This window comes from Scophthalmus maximus, chromosome 16 (genome assembly GCF_022379125.1).
Source record: "Scophthalmus maximus strain ysfricsl-2021 chromosome 16, ASM2237912v1, whole genome shotgun sequence".
NCBI lineage: Eukaryota > Metazoa > Chordata > Actinopteri > Pleuronectiformes > Scophthalmidae > Scophthalmus > Scophthalmus maximus.
Genome location: NC_061530.1, coordinates 8,805,580 through 8,828,645, shown reverse-complemented (window position 1 = coordinate 8,828,645; position 23,066 = coordinate 8,805,580). Strand labels below are relative to the sequence as shown.

General features: G+C 43.7%; 1 protein-coding gene across 2 annotated transcripts in view; it reads left to right on the top strand.

The window, feature by feature from the left end:
• Window positions 1–20,064, top strand: part of shisa9a (shisa family member 9a) — a 40,213-nt gene extending 20,149 nt beyond the window's left edge. For both annotated transcript variants that reach the window (XM_035612277.2, XM_035612276.2), the window contains 2 exons: window positions 10,840–11,094; window positions 16,968–20,064. In XM_035612277.2, coding sequence (XP_035468170.2) covers window positions 10,840–11,094; window positions 16,968–17,827 — 1,115 coding nt within the window. In that variant the 3' untranslated portion in view covers window positions 17,828–20,064. The remainder of the gene's footprint in view (window positions 1–10,839; window positions 11,095–16,967) is intronic.
• The last annotated feature ends 3,002 nt before the right edge of the window (window positions 20,065–23,066 follow it).

Here is a 23,066-nt window from a genome sequence, read left to right as displayed (position 1 = left end):
AGGGTGGTGAGGGAACCAGGCCATACTGAAGTCCGCAGGCAATTTAGAAAAAGAGATTGAGCTCACTCTCCCGACACCACCACCCTGAGCATGGCGATGGGTTTGTGTGTGTGTGAGGAGCGAAGGCATGGATGGTGCTTGAGAAGGAGGGGGGGGGGGGGGGGGGGGGGGGGGGAACTTCACTGGTGGCATCAGTCAGCTAGCCAAGCAAATCTGCTACCTGCCCCCCGGCCATGTGTGAAGCACAGGCCTGCATGGGACAGGCTACGTGTGTGTGTGTTTGTGTGCGTATGGAGGCTGTATACGTGTGGGGGACCATATGCATGTGTTCAGAAGGAAGAGAAAAAAAAATGGGCCTTCATCACTTATGGGACATCATGTTTTCATCCAAAACAGACTGTCTCTTTCAAAGCCAAGACTTTCAAGATGCACACACGCAGAGAAGTGAGTGGCAAGCACAGCGCAGCTCCTGTATAGGACTGTAAGTCAAATACAATGTCCTGCAGTGTTCAAAACCTTTATTCTTCAGATGTACTCTAATATATACAGGAACTCAAGTACCTCTTCATTGACAGCAACAATCATAAAGATTTTATAATGGATTGGCTGAGGCTCAGGAGATTTAAGAAGAGGTCGTCCACAAACCGGAAGTTTGATGGTTTGACCGCCCCCCCCCCCCCCCCCCCCCCCCCCCCCCCCCCCCCCCCCCCCCCCCCCCCCCCCCCCCCCATTCAGCAAGCCCTAGTGCACTTGGGCAAGACACTTAACCCCAAATTTCCTCTGAGGGTTATTGCAGCAGTATATCATTGTGACAGAAAAAGTGCGGTATAAGCAACACTATGAATGCGTGTGTGAATGGGTGAATGTGACTTAATGTGCCGTAAAAAGCGTTTTGAGTGGTCGCTAAGGCCAGAAAAGTGCAATGTAAATACACTGATGTATCAATTGAAGCTCACTGCACTATTACACTCTACACAATGAGAAACAAGGCCAGTGTGCTGTTTGATTTCTGGTTGATTTGATTTCTCATTAATATGAAATTACAGCTAATAGACAGCATATTGCAGCTTTCTTTCCAAACAATACTTTGCACATTCTCTTTTTCTGCCTGGTGTTCTCCCACACATCTGTCAGCACTCCACAGTGCAGTGGACTTTTCGGTTTTGAGCTTCTGATAAACCGGTCTTGTTATCTCGAGGTGTTTATTTTGCGTTTCACTTGATCTAATGTCCTTCGCGCATGAGTTGGTTCCATCCATTCGTGCAGTTTAGATGCCACAAGGTAGATTCTTTTTTTCCATTTAAATATGAGAGTGAAGTCAGCTGCAGTGACACATTGCCATGCCGTTACAACTGGGTGCCCGCATCTGCCACAGGTTAGGACTGGATACAGATAAGTATCTAAGAAACCTGTCCTTGTGCACAATATGCCACAGAGAGAAATTACTGTTCAGTGGAAGAATTTAATGAAACAGGGATGGGGTTTATCAGAACTGTTATGACACTGAAAATGTCTTTTTTTTAATTCCCACACAGCTTACCTTTAACACACACTTCCTTTGGAATGAGGTATTTAGAGTTCAAATAGCTATCAGCTCTTGATGGATATCAAACTGATTTCTTTCTATTGATCCTGTGACTTGCTTTTAACAATGCCCTGTGAGACTCGAGTCAATGCATTGTCCTGTGACAAGACAATGCGAGATGGAAATTTGTTGAATGCAGTTGGAAATGCTCCACCGCCAATGGGAGAGAGAGAAAAGAAATAAGGAACAATAGAAAGCGATAGCTCTTCAAAATGAGGAAGGCATGACGGAAGGCTGTAATCATTAAAAAGGTGCAGCGGAAGTCATTGTGCTTTCAAAGGCTGCGGGAGGAACAATTAAGCGTAGATAAGCTATTCTCTCTGCTATCATTTCCCGCCGCCATTTCCCATGACAGGCTTTTCAATATTACACTGGCCCTGCTCCACACTCCTATCTGTTTAATGGTCAGCCCTCGTGAGAATTACTCTGAGATATTCGATTTGTTTTGGAACAGAGATGGCTGCACATGTTTCTCTGTATCTCGTATTTCACGACACTCTCCATCGTGCCCCCCACCCCCCACCCCTTGAGCTCTCTCTCACTATCTCTTCCTAAATGGTAGTGTACTGATGCGCTAACAAATCTAGCAGCATATGGTGATGATAATGAGATGAACAATGTTTGGAAAACAAGGACATATATATGACTGAGGATGTGGCAAATTGCTTTGGAGTGGGAAAAACTGCGTTGTGCGCTGAATGCCACAGAGACTGCTCATGTGTAGGGCCCAGAATTTGGTGCTACACCCCTGGTCATGGCTACGCAAGTCCTTATGAGGCACTTCTGGGCATTTTCTGCACAAATGAATGAATTCTGGTGCCAGTGACATGCCGAGGCATGCGAGGCAGTTCTGAATTGATAAAAAAAATCGATGCTTCCTACCTACGTCTGATATGACTGAAACCGCTTATTGTAAGTCGCTTTGGACAAAAGTGTCAGCTTAATGACTGCAATGTAAACCAAATGTTTTTTCATCAACTTTGAATGAGTTAAATATAGTTACATGAGGTGGACCAGACCTCGGTGTAAATCATTACAGCTTTCTTTATTTTGTATTCTTTTTTTATTTTTAAAAAATGAGTTGAGCTGTCTTTCCACATGTCCTCTGACAACTACCCCTGAGGTAGTCGCCACGGTTGGCACTCACTGATCTGAACACCACTCAGTGACTTTTGAAGCATCCCTAAAAGCTGCGAGCTGTTGGCTCGACTCTCACGAAGCTGGCGCTCTTTCAAGGTGTAAGCATCGGTGTAAGATAAGTTTCTACCCATCAGCATTTTGACCCCTTACACTTCAAAGTTGCCACCCACTGATGACAGCTCCAGCAGGTAGCAATACCCATGGAGCCTCAAACATCTGTTCTCGTCTCAGTTTTCTCTCTCTCTCTCTCTCGTGCAAGGAAAAGGTCTTGTTTATGTATCACAAGCATCTGATGGATTTTCTCCCCCATGGCCATTAATCACATATGTCTGACCTATTTACCCCAGGGGCCAAAGCACGCCTCATATGCTCGAGCCTGCGCGTGAACTCCTTCGCCGTATGGCCCGTCATACCAAGGGGATTTTACATGCGGCTCCTGGTGGAATTCCCGCGTGCTCGATGGCGACATAACCAGGCCTCGCTTATACGCCATCCTGCCGGAAAGCGATATGGAATGAAGGGATGAGGTCAGGACAGGAGTGACGCTTCTTACGCACTGTAAACAGACGGGAGGAAAAATTAAGCTTCCAACTGCCGCCTCATACAGGCTCACACATAACCTGCTTCGACTAAACACACACGCACAATAGTGTCTACACTGTCACATACAGGTGAATGATTTGGACAAGTCAAAAGCTGTTACAGCCACATAATGAATACAAAAGACTCAACACTTGCTGTGGCAAGTCCCAGGAAGCTTTTTTGCAGGCACATATTTCATATAACTGATCTGAACTAATATCACAAAGATACTTACTGTAGCTCCCATTTTTTCATAGCAGCAGCTTTGGACAACTGTGCATATCTCATCTTTCATCGACAGGCTCTATTTACAAGGGTTTTCAATGTCGGAGCAGACTTTTGTGTCAACATTCAAGATCAAAATGATATAATACCCAAAGATGACTCATAAAATTGCCCCTTTTGCCAAACTAGAGCAAGTCTTTCAATAAAACATGCATACTTTCTTTTTTTTCTGACAGTGCCTGACAAAGATGTTAGGATGTGACCTTAAACAGGCTCAGAGGAGGCGAGCAGACATGTGCAGAATAAGTGGAGAGAGATGAACAGACAGACCGACAGAGCAGCAGGGCAACATAACATAGGTTGCATAACAATGACTTTTTCAGTACAGTACAGCCAGCATGCCTGTTGATATGTGGGTGCGGGTGACTGCGGGACAATGCGAACTCGCCGTGTGCTGCAGAGCAAATACTACACGAGAGAATACTGTTGCCATGACAAGAGAGAGGAAGAGAGGGATGGAGAGGGTTGAGTAATGATAGAGAGGCAGTTTTGCAGCTGAGGAAAAGAAGAGGGTTTATCCATTTGCAGAGTGAGGAAAAAGAGGGAATAATAGATGAGTCAGCTGCTTACGCTTTTCAAGCCCCGAATCAAACAAGCAGTGAAATTACACTGTACAGCCAGTGGCGATGGAGCCAGGCCAAGAAGGAGATAGAAGCACTCCTACATACATGTGCTCTGGCTCTCTCTTGATGTCTCTGTCTCTCTTTATGCTTTCCTTCCTCGCTTTCTCGAGCGCACACACACACACACACACACACACACGCAGCTGTACAGAACACATCAAAGAACAGACTTGAATGTGTTGTCTACCCTATTTCCCCTCCTTTGGTGCGTAGCAGAAGAGAATATATTCTTGTCTGGGACATGAAAAAACGCACAGATACTGGTTCTTCCCCGGGAGGATACCCTCCCGGCTCCATGCTGGATGTCTGGCTTCACACAAGGGAGACCGTGTGGCTTTGAAATCGCTCGGTGTTTTGGTGCTATATGACACTGTCTTCTCAGCGTTACGCAGTGCACACTCACGATGTCTGCGCTGCTGACTGCACTGTCTGTTACCTGGTGGTCATGAGCTCATCATCCACACGCTGTCTAATCAGTGCAGTCACACCAACTGTAATCCTGACATCCCTGCGTGTTTGCTCCGCAGTGTGAATTAATGTCAATGTCTTCTTTAATCTTGGGGAATAAAATAAAGTTCAAACGGTGGCATACATTTCCGACCGAATGCAACGCTTTCCCCCGAGGAAAAAAACCCCCTCCAGAAGTCCTCAGTGATGACTCCATACTAAATGCCCGGCTTCCTCTTGTCAGTGAAGGATGTAACATAGCAGTGATTCAGCCTTAAGCCAGTTTACAGTCACTTTTACAGTATACCTTTGAAAACAGCCAGAGTTGTGAGCGGTTCTCTTTGGTATAGAGGAAGAGATACATTTTTAATATTGGTCAGCAGTGGGCAGTGATATTGGACAGCTAGATGTCCATCTTGTCAAGCTCACAGAGGTCTGAGGAAAATCATAACCCGTGACCTTTAGAAAACTTCTGACAGCTATTCAGAACTATGGATTCCGTGCTTCAGTGGGGAAATACAGCAAAACGTTTCCTTCATGTGAGCTTCTGTATGCGTTGTCAACAGTGACAGTGAACTCAGAGTATGCTCAGTGTCTATAGGGTCAAGTTGAATCTACCGATGAGCTTGCAATAAATTACAACCAACTGAAAACCCCTCCCAAATGGGATAGAGAACCCACTGTGGCACTTGGGTAAGGGCCCCCTCTAAAGCCAGTGTTTGCTTTTTTCTGTTCTGGGCTACGGTCGAAACATGACAGTGCAACATTGCATGGAAGAAGACCTACTCTTTAATATGAAGGGCTCATTCTAAGGAAACGAAAACACAACAATCCTTGGTTTCAGATGGTTAAACACTAATGAAAACATAATTATGAATATCATATTCCATTTTTGGCGATAGATCCATCTCAATCCTACACGCTGTACCTTTAATTGAACATGACTCCCTACACAGCCTGCAGTAAATGTCGCTTCTTCAATTCTGTGTGCTTACCTTAGAACGTCTAAGGTAAGCAGAAATAACCTCTGTTATACGATTTCTCACTGTACCTCTGAACTTTTCTGCTGTAACCTTTGAGCTTCAATATCATCGTTGAGATTTTGCTTGAGCTTCGCGAGTGGCCATAACACGTAGGAGAACTAGCCAGCAAGCACAAGCCAGAAGCCATCCCAATCATTACAGAAAAGAATATAATATCACCCAAACAAACTCAAAGCTCAGCAACGAAAAGGTGAATTGTGCGACAATGGTTTTTCCATGGAAAACATGGATACATTCTCCTAACAGCCGCATTGGCCAAATTCAAGTTTTACGCTTAAATATTGATTGATATGAAGTGGACTTTTATTGATGCCACATGAACTTGAAGAAGAAACCTGGAGGGAAATTGCTCAACACTTTGAGAATACCACAAAAAAATGCCATATGTAAGGTCAACTATATCAAAAAGGATTGAGATTATCAGGATACAAATTAATCAAAAAACAAATTAAATGTCAATGATTGAGCTAAACAAAACGTGAGGTGTTAACAATATCAACACGATGGTAATACATGACTTAGCCTATTATTCATGTCATTTGTACACCTAGCAGTATCACAGTGCTACAGCATACTATACACACTAAACATTATTTGACCTTATATTCATGCATGCACAATAATTACTATTAATTACTCTCTGAATCGACTGCTTTTCATTGCAAGAGAAAAATCAGAGCCAGGACCCAAACAATTTTCCTCTACTACCCTGGAATTGGCAATTTGCTGTGGGAACCCCTGGTGCACCAATTCAGTGTCAATGAAAATAATGGAGAAGCCTGCATATTTAGCCACGTTAGCCACTTAAGCCCTCTTAAAGGATTATATTCCTTTGCAGGATTATACCTGCCATCAACTACAAATATGTTCAATAGCATCAAAAAATGGTTACTTCAGAGACCACAGACCACTTTTATTCCCACAGTCCGTCACTGTGAAGAGGAAATTAATTCATGGCATGACAGTGGCTGGAAGCATGTATGTGAAGCAAGGTTTAGAAGACTAAATTCCCAAGTGCAGGAGAGAGGAGTGGGCTGCCACTTAAGAGAATCTCGAGCCTCCGTCTTCCGTCTTTTGATTTGAGGTCACTGAAAAATGCACTGCTATAATGTTATTTATTATTCAACCAAGTAGTTGATGGTATACCCTACACAAGGTGGTGGTTATTGTTACTGTATTGTACGGTGGCCCTGAAGTGCAAATCACAACGCCGAAAGAATAAACACAGCGCCGAATAAATACAGCGCCGAAAGACAAAACACAACGCCGAAAGACTAAACACAACGCCGAAAGACAAAACACAACGCCGAAAGACAAAACACAACGCCGAAAGACTAAACACAACGCCGAAAGACTAAACACAACGCAAAAAGAAAAAAACACCGCGCCGAAAGTCCGGTTAAGTTGGAAAGATATTGACAGATCCTGACTTTCCGGTTCAATAACTTTTAAACGAAACATTCTATAAACGCAAGCGTAGCCACTTCCCAATGAGAATTGTGTACATAATGAGCTACAGTAACATTTTCATCCAAGTGACCGGAACTCCGGGCTGGAGGAATAACATGTGTCTCTACGTGCAGCGGCAGCGCAGTCTTTCGGCGTTGTGATTTGCACTTCAGGGCCAACGTAGTATTGCACCTCCACGAAAAACTGAAGATTATATAATCATCTCTCATAAAACACACATACATCTGCCAGACTGTCCACTGGCTTTTGAGATATATTCAGCAATACCAATGCATTTCTTTCTCCAGGATTTTTGGCCTCGACTATTTTCTTCCAGACATGAACCCCTCCAAGAGTATATTTCCCAGAATATCCTTCTATTAAACCAAAGTGCAGCACAGTTGTAACCACAGTTGTTTTATGTATGGCTCAGTGAGACTATGATGGTGACATAAGGATAATTTGCATGCACATCTCAATTTGGATTACAGTACCAACATGAGGCAGTCTCCTCTTTTCTAAGTGCGGGTTTCACAACTTTCCGTGACTGTTCAGGGGTTCACTACAAACCTGAGTGTCTGAAAAGGAAGAGGTGCGCCTGTGCTTTGATTGGGATATTTCATTTCAAAAACTGTGCTCCTTAGCCACTCAAAAATCAGTATGGAAAGAGAAAACTGGTGATATCGTGCCATTTTGACAGATAGAGCAGCCACAATGGGATATTTCATCACATCGGGGAATCTTGTCTCTTATTCTTTCTTCTGCATGGCCTCACACTGTTTCTCACTCTGATGTCCTTTTTAATTGTCTCTACTCCCTGTCTACCTTGTCAGTCAGCGCGCCTGTGTCGTGTGTGTGTGTGTGTGTGTGTGTGTGTGTGTGTGTGGTTTGAGTCAGTGCCAGGGCTAAGTGATTAATTAGTTACAACACAACTGGCTTCGCCTTGACAGTTGAGCCGTCGAGGTGTAAGGCCTTTGAGCGCACCTCATGGCTCAACAATGCACGGCTGAGGTGAAACAAGGAGAAAATGGCGGAGGAAATCGATATTGTCGAGTTCTGGCCTCACCACTTCTTCTTGTGTTTGCTCTGGAGTAAAAGAAAAAAGAAAAGAAAGGGCCATCAGAGTAAGCAACTATAGGGCCAATGAGAAGGAGGGGAGGAAGAGTTTGTTTTAATAGTACTGTGTTGAGCTTGTCCATTCTATATTCATTTTGTTCTCCTTTCTGTGTAAATAATTTTGTCACGCTCCCTCTGTGCTTCACACACCACCTTTTTTTCTGCCAGAAAATATTCTAACTTTTTTCCAACCATCTTCATTGTTCATGAATTCTCTTCCCCCTGCCTTCCTGCTTTTTCACTTTTTTTTTTTCTCGTTCTTTGTCTTTTTTGGTTTTTTACTTCTTCAAATTATCAAGTGGCAGTATTGGGGCTTTTAACAGAGTGTATTCACTTAGCGAGGACACCTTTTGCTTCAGGAACAGGATTTTGCAATTATCCGTCGGGCTCAGCGCAGCAAGAGAACAATGCAGGAGAGAGTGTCCTTCGAATTCCCACACTTATCTTAACACTCGGCTGTGCTTTCAACTCAGACTGTACGGTTCAGTTCCCCGCCGCTCTCCTGCAACTCTGTCGAGATGCTGCCGCAGCAGTTCGTTTCCATCCGAACATTCCTTGGATGTGTTATCCTGCCATCGGATTTTTGCATCTTCCATGGGAGGCGCAGCATTAGGCACCATTATATAACTGAAGTGTGGAGGAAGGCTTTTCCATCCATTGACTTCTGCATTGAATGTGCTGGGGTGTGATTTTGAATCACAATCAGAGAATAAAGCCAACTAGATATTGTTGTAAATAAGAAAACACCCATCATCATTCTGCTATGGGGAAAAACTATATCCTTAAACCGATTACAATTGTCTTGAGGGGCACATACTGCAGGGTCCAGCGTTGGTTTTTTTTGGGGAACGTGGATCATTGTAAATAACATTGCTAGTTCCCCGCAAAGAGAAGACCTCAGAAACAGAACATTAAAAGACGTGCGTCCCACAGACCAATTTTTTAATCTGAATATGCCATTTTCAGCGTGTAGGTTTTTTAGCTCAGAGGTTGTTGTTCTACATAGGAAGTGGGATTTCGAAGAAAGTAACAGGAAGGAGAAGGGGAGCGGAATGTAACGTGAGACATGTGACCAATTACAGACTTTTACCCAAAGTGTACATCCAGTGAGTCAAACTATGCTAAAAAGCAATTCAGAAATTGTCGCTCTATTAAATATTTTAAACAGTTCATAGTACTGAAGCTAAAAGGCATTTTCCAAATCCCATGGCTTCCATCCTACTGTTGTAACGACAAAGTGATAGTATTGTAGTAAACTGCATCAACATTATGCCCCCTTAGCACTTTCCCCCAATTACTTTTATGCTGTTATGGCTGGTTATACAGTAGTTCAGCTTCACTGATAGTGAAGCTTTCAACAGGCGGAGCACCGAGTGCAGAAGATCGCTCAAATGTTACAACAATGAAAGAGCAGCGCTCCCCACAACAGGATGCTGAAAGAGCTCAATGTGAATTGTTCTGTCCTGCTGCTGCAAGAGTAACACCCGCAGGTCAGCACCATTGAGATTCAGATGGCCAAGCGGCCCCATAGAAATACTCGGAACAAATACAATTGAGATGAAGACACTGGAAGACAAAGGATCATTCTGCCTGCTTGGCTTTTAGATAGTGTTTTCAGTAGAGTTATTTTTTCCACTCTCCACAAAAAAAACAACAACTTGGTTCTGTTTTCAGAAATCAAACTTCCTTCATGGTGAGAGATCCTGGGAATCTGGAGAAAATGCTGATGTATTCTTTTTTAAACCACGCTGGAAATCTTTGAAGCCTATAGTCTAGACCGGGTGCTCACTACAGAAAATTTTCTCTCACTGTACCTGACACCATAATTTCGTAAGTGTCTATAAAGGTAAAGAGGACTAACAGCCTTTTTTGATGCAGTTCAACTTCCATATGTGCTGGAATTTGTATTCTAAGACATGCATGATCAAATAACTGTCTGTTCTGTCCAAATGTGTATTAGGGAGCATGGCAAACAGTAAGCTGCAGCTTCAGAATGAGGGCAAGAGTTCATAAGTTAATGGTGCTGAAGTGCAAAGATGTTCATGTAGAGTGTGGACAGACTTTCTGCATCATCATTTTTTTTTTATACGTCAAACAGTATTAAAAAAAAAGGGGTTGTTATATGGCTGGATGCTGGGAAGTGTGAATGGGAGATTCACACACCAGATTGAAGCAGAGAGCCAAAAATAAGGCAGATAAAGTGCCTAGACGAGTAAAACAATCAAGTTCACTCGGAAACAAAAACTGTTCAGCACCAAATTAAAGTTGTGTTTGATTAAAAGTGTTTTTTGTTGTTAGCTTATTCAGTCACCACCAGCTTCATCTTGGGATACACGGGAACACATCACCTTTATCGGTAGTTTTGAATAAAGTTACGTATTTTTCAAGGTATGGCTGTGGCATCGCCTGGGTCGATGCTTCTCCCCTGCAGGTTCCATTTAGCTTGTGTGTCGTTCATATGTGTGTGTGTGCGTGTGTGTGCGTGCATGCTCAGGCAGGAAATGTAACTTATGTGTATGCTACTCTACACTGATTCTCACTTTGCCCTGTCGTGTGTTACTGTCCACAGAGGGTGGTCAGCTCAACAACAACATGGGACCCGGCTTGAACATGGGCCAGCAGCACCCTTACCCTGGCCTCAGCCAGCTGGCTCACGTCTATGAACAGCAGCAACAGCAGCCACAGCAGCAGCATCATCAGCAGCAGCAGCATCAGCATCAGCATCAGCAACAGCAGCATCAGCATCAGCATCAGCAGCAGCAGCAGCAGCAGCAGCAGCATCAAAATAAAGATCTCAACAAGTACGCCTCCCTGAAGGCTGTGGGTGAGTGTCTGTCAAGCTTCTTACCATCTGAATGTTCCTGATGTGCAAGAGGAAGAGGAAAAGAGGACATTTTCACAGTTTTAGAGAGTAGAGTAGTTCACTTGAAGTTGTGTGACTCATTATTAAAAAAAAGAAAGAAAATGGTTTTACCCGCTGTTTCTAGCAGCTCTGATTATAGCCGAGTTTGGATGCATCATTGCCACCGTGAATCTTTGGGCTTCCCCCATTCTTGTAAGCAGACTCACAATCGGCTGTATCCTGAGCTGGTAGTAAGCTTGAGAAACTGGGGTTGCAATCTATTCATAACTTTCCTTTTTATAGTTAAGGGGCTGTAAAACAAGGGGTTAGGGGTTAGGGGCAAGGAGTGAAACGGGATGGAGCCTAAGAAAAAAACTACACATCATCGCCCTCCAGCTTCAGTAAAAAGAACTCTCTCCCCTTCTCTCCCTCGTGAATAATTAGGCTCGTTGGACAGGTGTAACTGATCACCAAACTGGACCCCATGTAAAACAGCCTGCAATGCACGCTGCCAAAAAATCCAACGAGGTCATTTGCCAGTGCAGCTGATGTGAATTTGACTCACCATGCCCATATGTTATTGGCAGTGGCATCGCTATTTCATAACCTGAATTCATTTGAGACCGACTTGTGAAAAAATGTTTCCATGCGTGTCAGCTTGTTTATGCCAGGCAGGTAGAGCATCCTGCCCTCACTCGATTCAGAATGCAGCCCACTCACACCAGATATTATTTACTAAAACATTGAGGTATCTGTACAAACAGCTACAAGGCCCTATTTGTTCGCATTTGTGCTCCGTACCAGAAGAAGGATCACACGGATCTGCAAAAAAAGGGCACTGCATTTAAAAACAGCAGAATATATTGGGCCATAATATTTGATTTACTGCATGTACTTTAAAGGGGCCTTATTTATCTATGGCCATGTTACACTAATAGTTTGTGCTTGTTTATGCTGAGTGCTGCTGCTGCTTTGTGCCCTGGAAGCAGGAAGATGTTCAGTAATTACAGTAGCAGTTTATATAACTGCGAGCACAATTGAAAACAGAAGCAGATGAATACTAAGTGACAAGTGGACGCATCATTTTTTTGAGCTTAAAGGAAATCTAAATGGTGATTAACACTGCCATGCTGAACCCTGACATCACTTTTGTTCACTGGCGTATTCTTAGAAAATCGCCTGATAATTGTCCAAATATAGACTTCACACAGTGGCTGGATACAGTATTTGCAGCACAGCTACAACTGTTTGATTCCAGAAAATCTTTCGGTTATTTAAAATGCAGACAGAAGACGTCCCAGCGTCAGTCTCCCAGGACCAAAGGACAAAGAGATTTTTTTTCTCCCAGCTCACCACCTCGACCAATTTTCAGCAAAGAGTGAAGGAATCTGTCATGGGAGAGGCAGACATGATGCTGTTTGGTGGACAAAGGAGAAAAAAGAACAATTCTGGCAAAATTCCTGGCATTTGCGAACTATTACAAATTGAGAATGTCCTCTATACAGAATTCCAAGATCATTAATTTCCTTTGAACTGCTATTGTTTTGCTTCTTCGTTTCATGCATTCAAAAATGATGAAACAAAAGACTTTTATTCAGTAAATTACACTTTTGATATCCTCATACAGACAGAAGACGTACATGATTCCCAATAATTGCAGTTTTCTCTTTTCGTATAAAAGCAGCGATGTACTCCCACATGCTTTCCTCTGCTGTTTTATTTTTCCTTTGATGAACTTGTTGTGAAGCCTATCTAGCTAAACAACTGTCAGTCGTGGTTCACATTGCATTTCAGAGAATGATTGGCTCTGGAGGAAGAGCTCTGTAACTTGTTCCCCCTTTCATAATTAAAAAAAAATTAAACATCAGTTTTAAATTGAGAATCAATTCCAAATGAAATGGTGATACCAATGATCTAAGCTGTGACCCTTAGCAACACTAAGGGAATTTCTGAGGGGAGAGCAACATTAATATCCAATTTGAAATATTAAAATTTCATTGGGTTTCTTTTCACAATAACACAGGAAGTCCACAGAAGTCCTGTTCAATCCAACAATAATCCAAAAACAACTTGAATCAAAATGTTCATCAAACTGATTATTATTCTGAGGCCGTCTTTAGATGTACATATATTATGTAGTGACATGGTGTGAGTCTGCCCGCAGAGCATAACAATCTGAAGTCTAAAATGCTGCAGTGTGCTCTAATCTGACCTAAAGTCTACACAATTTACATTTAATGGGCTAAAAAGTGCAAAACTACTGTAGCAGTATGGTTCATTTGCAATCATGCAAATGTACATCTGGGAGTGCACAGCACTTTCTTTGCAGAGTACGAATTGAGTCCTGGCGGCAATGTAGAAATTATATTCAAATTTCTCAGCACGTGTCTGTCAATGTTCTTCCTCCTCTTCAGATCCTTAACCTCATCTTCCTCTCTGCTTCTTCTGAAACTGCCCACCTTCCCCTCACTTCCTGGACCATTTGCCTCCTTCATGAATAAATCTAGCCCTGTTTTCCTCTTCTTCTTCATTTCCCTCCTCCCATCGCTCACTCTCCTCTCCTCTTCTCTCCCTAGCCTTCCCCTTCCTTTCCACTCATCTTTTCTCCTGCTCATTCACATTCACCTGCATCTCACCACCTCCCATCTTCTCGTCTGCCTTCTCTCATATTGTCACCTTTATCATCCCCTCACCCTTTTTCGTTTTGCTTCCTTCGTCTCCCCACTCCTCTCACACACACACGCAATCTCCTCCCCCCCAAAAAACCATCACGCTCCACATCACTCCTTAAAGAATCACTGGGCTGCTAATCTCGATCCTCCCTTATAGGGGTTCATATCTGATTCCATTTCTGTAAATGAAGGAAGGCCTCCCCGCCTCCGGCTCACATTTGACTGACAGATTTCCATTCCACAAGTGGTATTCAAAGAGGCCCCATATGGAATGATTGAAAACCTGTCCAGAGATATAAGGCATTGGAGCATGGCATTGCAGGAGGCAAACTGCCATTACTGTTAGTCAAGTTATGGGAACGTCACTCATGAGCTGTGAAAACATTTTGTGGTGGTGAAGTAAAAGAGAGCGAGGGCCAACAGAGGCAGGCAGCAGACAAAACCAAAAGGCCTTTATTCTTTTTTTAAAAACACCTTTGAATGAGCTCTGTTAATCTTAAGGAACATAAATGGACTTTGCTTTACTTTTCTCCCCTGCGACACAGTCTGCTGTTTTCACTGCCTGTTGACCCCCTGAGAAATAGCACCAAGCCTTAGCTCAACACCCTTTTCCCAACTGCCTTTTTTCCCTTTTCTTTAATTGCCTCTGCCAGTTTCCCAATGGTGTACTGCCCAGCTGATAAGCCAAACTTCTGTCAATCAATAGCCATCTCCACTGCCCCCTCTGCATCTATATAAGGTCACTTTATCGAATTCTAACTCCATCCAAGGCAAAAACCAACTAATAAAGGTCCCTGGATGCAGACCTGTAAATCAGCCCAGGAGTACAAATGACCAATTATAGTCCACGTCTAATACAATCTGCTCTTCAATATCTTACAACCACGATCAACCCTAAAGAGATAGACAGCATGTTCCTACATGCCCGTAATAAGTTAGTTTCCGACTGAGGAAATGTTTTCTTTTGATCACCCTTTGTGCCTGTGTCTTCCTAAAGTCTGACAGCATACAGGTTTTAGATGAAATCCAAACCTGTCAACCTCATGGTGGCGCTAAAGGAAAAGAGAGGAGCCTGTAGGATTCATCCTGTGGGTATCACAAATGTCTGTTTAAAATTCCATGTCCAAGGTATTTCTCAGTGGACCAAAAATAGTGCATTAACCTGAGAGACCAACATTGTCATTCCAAGAGCCACCCTGCTGGAGTGGGGAAAATTTCAACTTCCCCAACATTTTATAGCAGAGCACCAGCAGTGTGCACCTGTATCTCTAATAATCTATTTTTTGTGCTACAGTTGCTAATATTTGGCAACCACTTCGTCTGACATTACTGTGTTTCCACAGTGGAGATTGCAGCTCAGTGACTACAGAGAGCAGGCTCAGATTACATCTCACATCCTGAGCCACCACTGTGTATCTTTACAGTCAACCATCGCACTGCTAAAGGATACAAAGCTTTACTTGTATTTTGAGATTTCTTCATTCACAGTGTTTTTTTGGTAGTGGCAGCACAATGACAGGGTTGATCCAACTCATAGTAGGTATATCAAAAATTTAATTTGGTATGATTTTAGAAAAGAAATGTATTGGTGGTTTTAAAGAGTCTCAAAACTAATACGCCGTCCATCACCTTGTCAGTAGGCAACCTGATTGTGTAATAATAGACAGATTGACCTACTGGTCTCACCCTAATAGGTTCTTTATGTTGTTGACGCTGGGGGACTTTGGAGAAGCAGTGCTTGATTTTTATTTTCATTGTGCGTAATATGTGTCAGTCTGTGGGGTGCTGGCCTTTCGCAGGCAGAGCCACGCAGAGCCCATACTGCATAACAGCAGTGTTTTCCATTTCCATTCACGTACGCCGCTGGATGTGTGCACTGTTGAGCTGACTGCCGCCGGATTGATTCACCTGTCGCCTGAGCAAGTTTAATCCCCAGGGGCGGTCTAGCTGCGACTCGGCGGGTGAGATGCGGCTCTCCCTCCACCCACAGCCCCCTCCGATGTACCTCCCCTCCTCCCCGCTTCTCCCGCCGCCCACTGGGTGATAAACCAGATTTATAGTTACAGTGGCAAAGCAAACTCGCAGAGTGTGTTAACTTTATCTTTGACGACGTGGAGGCAACAAGGGCTAAAGAGTAATGACTCGGCTTTGAATGTGACTCCGACGGGGGACAAAAAGGTCACATTCTGCAGTGATAAGAGAGACTGTAGCTTGGGGACAGCGACTGAAAGAGGGAGGAATAAATGTGAGGCATGAAAGTAGACTGCTCCAAGGCTAAGGGAAGACACACACAAACACTCCCGGGTATACGGCGCATAGAGCACAGAAAGACTATCAGTTGGGTGAGACCTTGTATGTGAACGCTGTGTGTACATGTATACCCTCATGCTGTACACCTGATAAAAAAATAATTTGGCACCAACGGGAATAACTTTTTTCTGCAACTCTAGCCTTATTGAAATGCATTATCTCCACTCATTACATTGTGAGGTAGCATTTCATGAAGTCACAATGCTAACTTGCTCGACCAGGGTACATTTTCTGACAAATTTGAGAACATTTTTTCTTAAAAGGTTCTCTTGGGTAAAAAAAAAACCATGTAGTATGTTGGATGTTGACCAACTCTGTGTTTATTGTAATGGCCTCACATGTTTTTCCTCAGAAATTCTTCCTGTAGTGAACAGCTTCACCCCACACAGAAATAAGATGGTGTTTTGGCTTCACAAGAGAGGAAGAGGCGAGGTGGGGGAGACATTCTGGGCCTCTGAGCTTTTGATTTCACTCCTCCGGTGGCACAACAGGCCTCTATATGCAGGCGTCTACAAAGTTAAAGTATATGGGGTTTCTTAAATTACATTTTTAGATTGTGGGAGTAAAAAGGGAACCAAAACTTCTCCAAGCGTGTGCATGTGTCTTGGTTTGCATCTAATCTGAACCACTGAAAGTCTAATTTTATGGATCACTATGAAACAGTTTTATTTTCTCGTGCAAAAACAGACATGCTGAGAATAGCCTTTATATTCACAACTGACAGTCTAATAAGAGCAAACAGCCAAATTTGAGAAACCAAATTAATTAGATTTCAACAATAAACCAAATATTTCAGCAGCGCCCTTTAGCAGCTCTTTCATGCCCACCTAACATTTTCATCAGCTCTCTGTTTCTCTCTTCCTCTTCTGTCAGCTGCAAAGTACAACGGTGAAGTCTACAACAAACGTCGGCTAATGGTGGAGCTGCCAACAAAGGGCGGCCTTCCTCTGCAGGCAATGGGCAACTCCAGACCATCTATGGGCAACATGTCGTCGATGACTCCTCCGATGACCAACAATCCCATGGCTTCAAATGCCATGATCTCTAACTCCATGAACCCCACCATCACTCAGATGACTTCAATGACGTCTATGACACCCATGAGCTCAATGACACCCATGACATCCCACACTCAGATGTCCTCCATGACCCCTATGACTTCTTTGGGTCCACTGACTCCAGAGCCAGTGGCCACCTATGTCACAGAGATGCCCAGTATCTCCTCCATGTCAACCCTCCCAACAGAACGGCACATAGCAGGTGGGGGACTTAAGCTGAACGGCCAGAAACCCAAAGGCAGCCACGGCCATGCTGCCCACGGCTCTCACAGCTCTCACAGCTCTCACACTCATGCTCACAGCCACAGTAGCAAGCCGCCAGGACTCGGGGCTACCTCCCTGGCACACATGGCGGGGACCATGCCAGGTGGCATGTCCCTGGGCATCTCCAGGCCTGCCCAGACCACCATTGGCTCCAGCTCGCATACAATGGGCCGCCCATTGGCATACAGTTCGAACACAATTGCAAGTGGGCATGGGATGGGGCTTGGGATGAAGGGCTGGGACGGGACTGAGACGGTGGGCCGGAGGAAGATCTACGGGCCCAAGAGGCCTCAGTGTACCGTACTGGAGCCAAACCAGCTCCACAGCACCAGAGGCCAAAGCCACAGCCAACACTTCCTCCCCACACAGCCCTACTTTGTGACCAACAGCAAGACAGAGGTGACTGTGTGAGAGGGGAGGAAAGGGAGAAAACAAAGGGGAAAAGGATGCCTGAGGAGTGGTGGCACAAGTAATCTCTGAGGGGAGACACCGACTCCTGGGGTGGTCACAAAGTGCAGATCTATGTGTGTGTTTGTGTGAAAAAGTTGAGGCTGGCAGTTGGTGTGCTGGTGAATGTTGTGGGACAGTGACACTGTGTCTGAGTGTTCCTCATTTTACAAACGAAGAGTTCACCAATCAAATCACTGAACAGACCTTTGTTGTCAAGAGGATGGCATCAAAGTGGGTGATGTCCACAAATCCGCAAAGAGCCAACAGAGCAGGGATGCCTGTGCACGTGTGGTGATGTATCAGAATGTTGTCTCATGGATAATATCTCTTCTGTAATGATAACAATATATGAGCATCACATTACATTGTGACTATACACAGACACTGAAGTGGGGACCTGAGCTGATGGATTGGCTTTACTGTACAGACCAATCCCTTGAAGCAACACAAAGGATCAAGTGTAAAGCACCGAAGCATCTTGGGTAAGAAGAAATACAAAAAGTTTACCAACAAACCTTACCACAACAGTTTTGCTCATCTGCCGATCAAAGCGACGGATGGTTTGGAAGGAACAACATTCCCTCATGATTCAGCCCCCATAATCTACTGAGGGCTTTGAAACAGACGCACACGATGATGGCGCTGGGCTTTGGACTGCAGACATGCAGGGCTTTGTACCGTGGCTATTCAAAATCGCCTTCATAAGCTCTGCAGTTAAAGGTCGCCCTGTTCCGCGAGGCCCCGGCACAGAGAATGGACGCTGTCGCACCAGCATTGTTCTGTTCTGATCTCGCCTGTGGTGGTGACAGCTGGCCGAGAGGAGGTATAAGGAGGCAGGGAGACAGCATCTGGATGATGCTGCTGCTGGCAGAGGCTCCATTGAGCATGACTCCCATGCACACACAGAAATGCACACATTCAGAAACATGCACAGACAGAAAAGCGTGAACACACACACACGGATATATACATTATACATATACACTAGCAACACCACACACTGATTGGTTTTTGAAGAATGATACCAATCATTTTTAGATTTAATTTGCAGACAGTTGATAATTTATTTAATTTGCGGATAGTTGTTTTCTTTTCATTTGCGAGTTTGCATTCTAAAAAATCTGTTCAGTGTTTCCCCAAAATTCAGTGAATTTAGGCCATTGCAGAACTCCAGAACTGTCTAATGAGACATAAATCTAACTTTCAGAGATATCAGATGAGTCAGGGACCCACTTTATCATTTTAGGTAACGTACCATTAAAATACGTTTAAATTGTAGTACTGAAACGGTTTGACGATTTAGGAAAAATGTTAACTTGCGTTCTTTATGAGATTCTGAGAAGAATGATACCACTCTGCCTAAAATATTTCTTAAGTGGACCAGAAGATTTTGCTTTTCAACATTTCATTTCTGCACAGATTGGGCATTGAAAGCTCCACATCTCTAGTTTTTGACGAAAGCAAAGAACGATGGTGAAAAGTGGATAAAATAGGAATAATAAAAAAAATTCCCACATCCTTTGCTGGTAATGAAAGACACTGCCACAAGAAACTAGGCTTAATTAGATCAATTGCTATTCTCAAGCTCTGGCAAAAAAACAAAAAAAAAATCACTACCAGCTGAAAAAAATGAATATCTGGGTTACATGACTCACGTGTGAAAATAAATTCCTAAGACTAACAAATAGGCCAAATCTCCTGAGGGCTTCTCTGAGTTTATTTGTCAATGTAACTTTGTTATCTGAAGTGCTTTGTCCACCTCTAAGATCGCCTTACCACTTGGGTTTAGGATGCATTCATTAATTTTATTAATCAGACTGCAATCAGACATTTCTTGGCCACGTTAGAGTACAAATGTGAATCCACTCAAGACACGATGAGGGAAGATTATGATCTCATCGTTTAACTGTAAACCATCTGTGGAGGTCATCAGTGAAGCATTTAGTGTCAGTGCAAATGTCAGATATGTCTTTTTGAAATTTGTGTGCAGGTCCGAATGAAACACAAGCTAACAGGTGATGGGCTACTTATCAACAAAGACATTTGTAGATAGACAGCAACCTTGACAAATGTGTACAATTTATGTTTTAGAGCCTGTAAAGACGAAGAAGTGCACACGAGTGAGACACATTGGATTGCGGTGTTACTCATGAAACTACTAGGCCAGCCGAGCGCAGGATAAGAGGGTCTGCGGGGGGGGGGGGGGGGGGGGGGGGGGGGGGGACTTGTACCTCATGCTGTGGAACCCCCGCAGCCTTGGGGGTCAGCTGACTGGAAACCTGAGACCAAATTGAAGCCGTGGAACGGGATTGAAGAAGTCATCAGAGCATTGAAAGGGTGTCACTTATGCACCCACACACCTAACACAAGCACACACGCGCATGCACACACAAGACACACAGAAAAAAACATCACAGGGTGGACTCTGCAGCCGCCGACACAACGGAGAGACAAAGAGTCACTGTTACGGCGTCTGTTGGACATGAAAGACTGTGAAACTCCAGACCTTGGCCCTTTGTAGCGATATCTGATATAACGCTTTTTATATATAAAAATATACATAGCCTCTCTCGCTTAATCTCTTTCTTTTCATGCTTTCTTCTTCGACTCTTTTCTTCTTTGCTCCCCACTATGTCTGGATGGAAGAAATATCTAAGCGAGACAAAAACGGGGCTGCGATGAAGGTTTTTCTGTGACAGTGGAGAACCGTCATAATGAGATAGTGAATGATAATAATTCACCCCACCTTGAGAGGCATGATTGTTTTTCTCCATCGTTCTAGCAGGAAATATAAGTGATTGATTCTATGTGCCAAAAAAAATGTAGTTCAGTTTGCAACTTTGTACCATTTTGTGTCCCCCTTGAACACACGCGCACATTTCACGCATTATTACTTTGTGTATGCCTATATCCAACTTTGGCATATGATCTTTGCTCAACTCAAACAAGAAATTGAATCTACAAATTAAGACAACAATCTGTAATCAGCAATGTATAAATCTGTTTGCTTCCAATGATAATTCTTTGCAAATTTTGTTGTTATTTTTTCTTCCTCTGTGTATTTATTTCCTCCTTTTCTTGACAGCTGGTGGTTTTGTGGAGAAGCAGGTCAATGTTTGCTCAGGATGTGCACTATCAGACCCAATTGACTTAATCCAGCAAGGCAGAAATGTTGAAATATGAACCCCTCTTTGCTGCCCAGTACCGCCCCTTGCTTGAAGCCCATTCAGCCCCGCGAAAGCAGACACTGGAACAATTGGTAGGCAGGCAGGCCAGGGAAAAGGAAGTAAAAAAATGTCACAGCCAAAATAAACCTGATAGAGACAAGGGAATTGGTTGCACCAGCTCGGTCACGGTTGATAGGGTCAGGGCCACAGATGAGTGGGTTCAGGAGGCAGTCATGTCTGACATTTTTCATCAGACGAGAAAGACAGACAAAAAAAAATAAAAATGCCGCAGCAAAGACAAAAGGACACAGGTAGTCTGCATGCTCCAAACCGCCCCTGGTGACCGAACCGCATTTAAGACTGCAACATTTAGTGGTGTAATCCATGCAAATGTCTCATTATATCGAATATGTTATATTAAAATACACATGGGCGATTTTCTCTGGAACACTTTCTGGCGTGACCAGGGCTTAATTCAGTCAACCTACTAGTCATTCAAAAGTTGAATAGTTGTGCTTTACCACCAACCATTACAATGAAAATGTTGGTCTTTAGGTTCGACTGCTCGGTGGGAACTCATTGCTCGGAGCCACCCAGGTCCTGACCCTGTGGGAGCGCTGCCTTTACAATTATTATTTTTTTCTGCTTCCTGGCTGAGGGAGAGAGTAGTGTTGAAATCGGCCTAATTACAGGAATCAGACCCAAGCTAGAGGGCATAGTGGTTCACCAGTACATTGATCAGCAACAGAGGTATCGGAGCAGGAATCGCTTCTCCATTCCCGCCCACTGTACAAAAGTACAGCTAACACATCCCAGATGCAGGCCCCACCATCTTGCACTGGTGACGTTCTTTGGACCCGGAGTCTGCACAGTGGAAACCGACCAATCAATCCATGACGCCTCACCCCCTTTTTGCAGCATCAAATGACTAATTAAAACCAAACCTATAGGGAAAATTACCTCTTTAACATATATCAGCTAATACTATCTAAATATCTTAAGAGTCAGAAAGCATTTTTGGTAAAATTTCATTTGACATGGCGTGGAATTTGGCTCATGTCCCATCTGCTAAACATGGAGGGGGCGGGCTTTATGACCTACACTGCACCCAGCCACCGGGGGGCGGTCAAGATGTTTTGACCTCACATTTGGGAGCTGTCATGCCGTCCGTCTTTACGTACAGTCAGTGATGGTGCCGATACAGGCACGCAGTGGACAAAACCGAAAAAGGAACTAATTGTCATCAGTTGATTGGGAGGAAGCTTTGAGTTTTTTCTTTCACCAAAACATGTAGAAAGCTGTGAATCTGAGACTGTTGGCACACACACACACACACACACACACAAACAGAGAAAAACTCCTCTTTCCAGTTTCTTTATGTTGCTATAGTATTGTTGCCCAGACATGTAGACTTTTGGAATATTGATCATTGATGCAGCAGCTCTGTTAATCCGCCAATCAATCACTGATATGGACTGGAACATACTTGTCTGTAACATGCATCTCCTGTTGAGTACTAAAATTGTGAAAGCACGGACTGTAAATATTAATTTCTTGGTGGGGAAGTAATGAAGATTCTTTTTTTTCTCCATTTAATCACTACAGACAAAATGCAGTATTGTCTTTTCATTAAAGAAAGGAAAGAGCAGACAGTGGTATATGTACAGTACATGGGAGACGACACTAAAGGGCTCAAACACAAGTTACATTTTTACCAGATTTTCCTTCACTCTCTTCTCGTCTATCCTTCACTGTTGCCGTTTGCCGGACTCCACAGTGCTGTAAAGTATAACAGCACTATGGAAGTGCGGCATCTGAAATGATCAAAAGAAAACCATTATATCACTATATTATCAAAAGGGTTCTCGTCAGCTACGTTTACAACTTTGTACGGAATCTTTATGCGCAATGTTTTCACCACTACAGAGCTGTCTACTTATGCACACGGAGACGGTGGAGACGCGGTGTTTGTTGTCCAGTAACGCTCAACATCTGTTTGTTAAGGGGTTTTCTCCTATGGTGTGCTTTATATG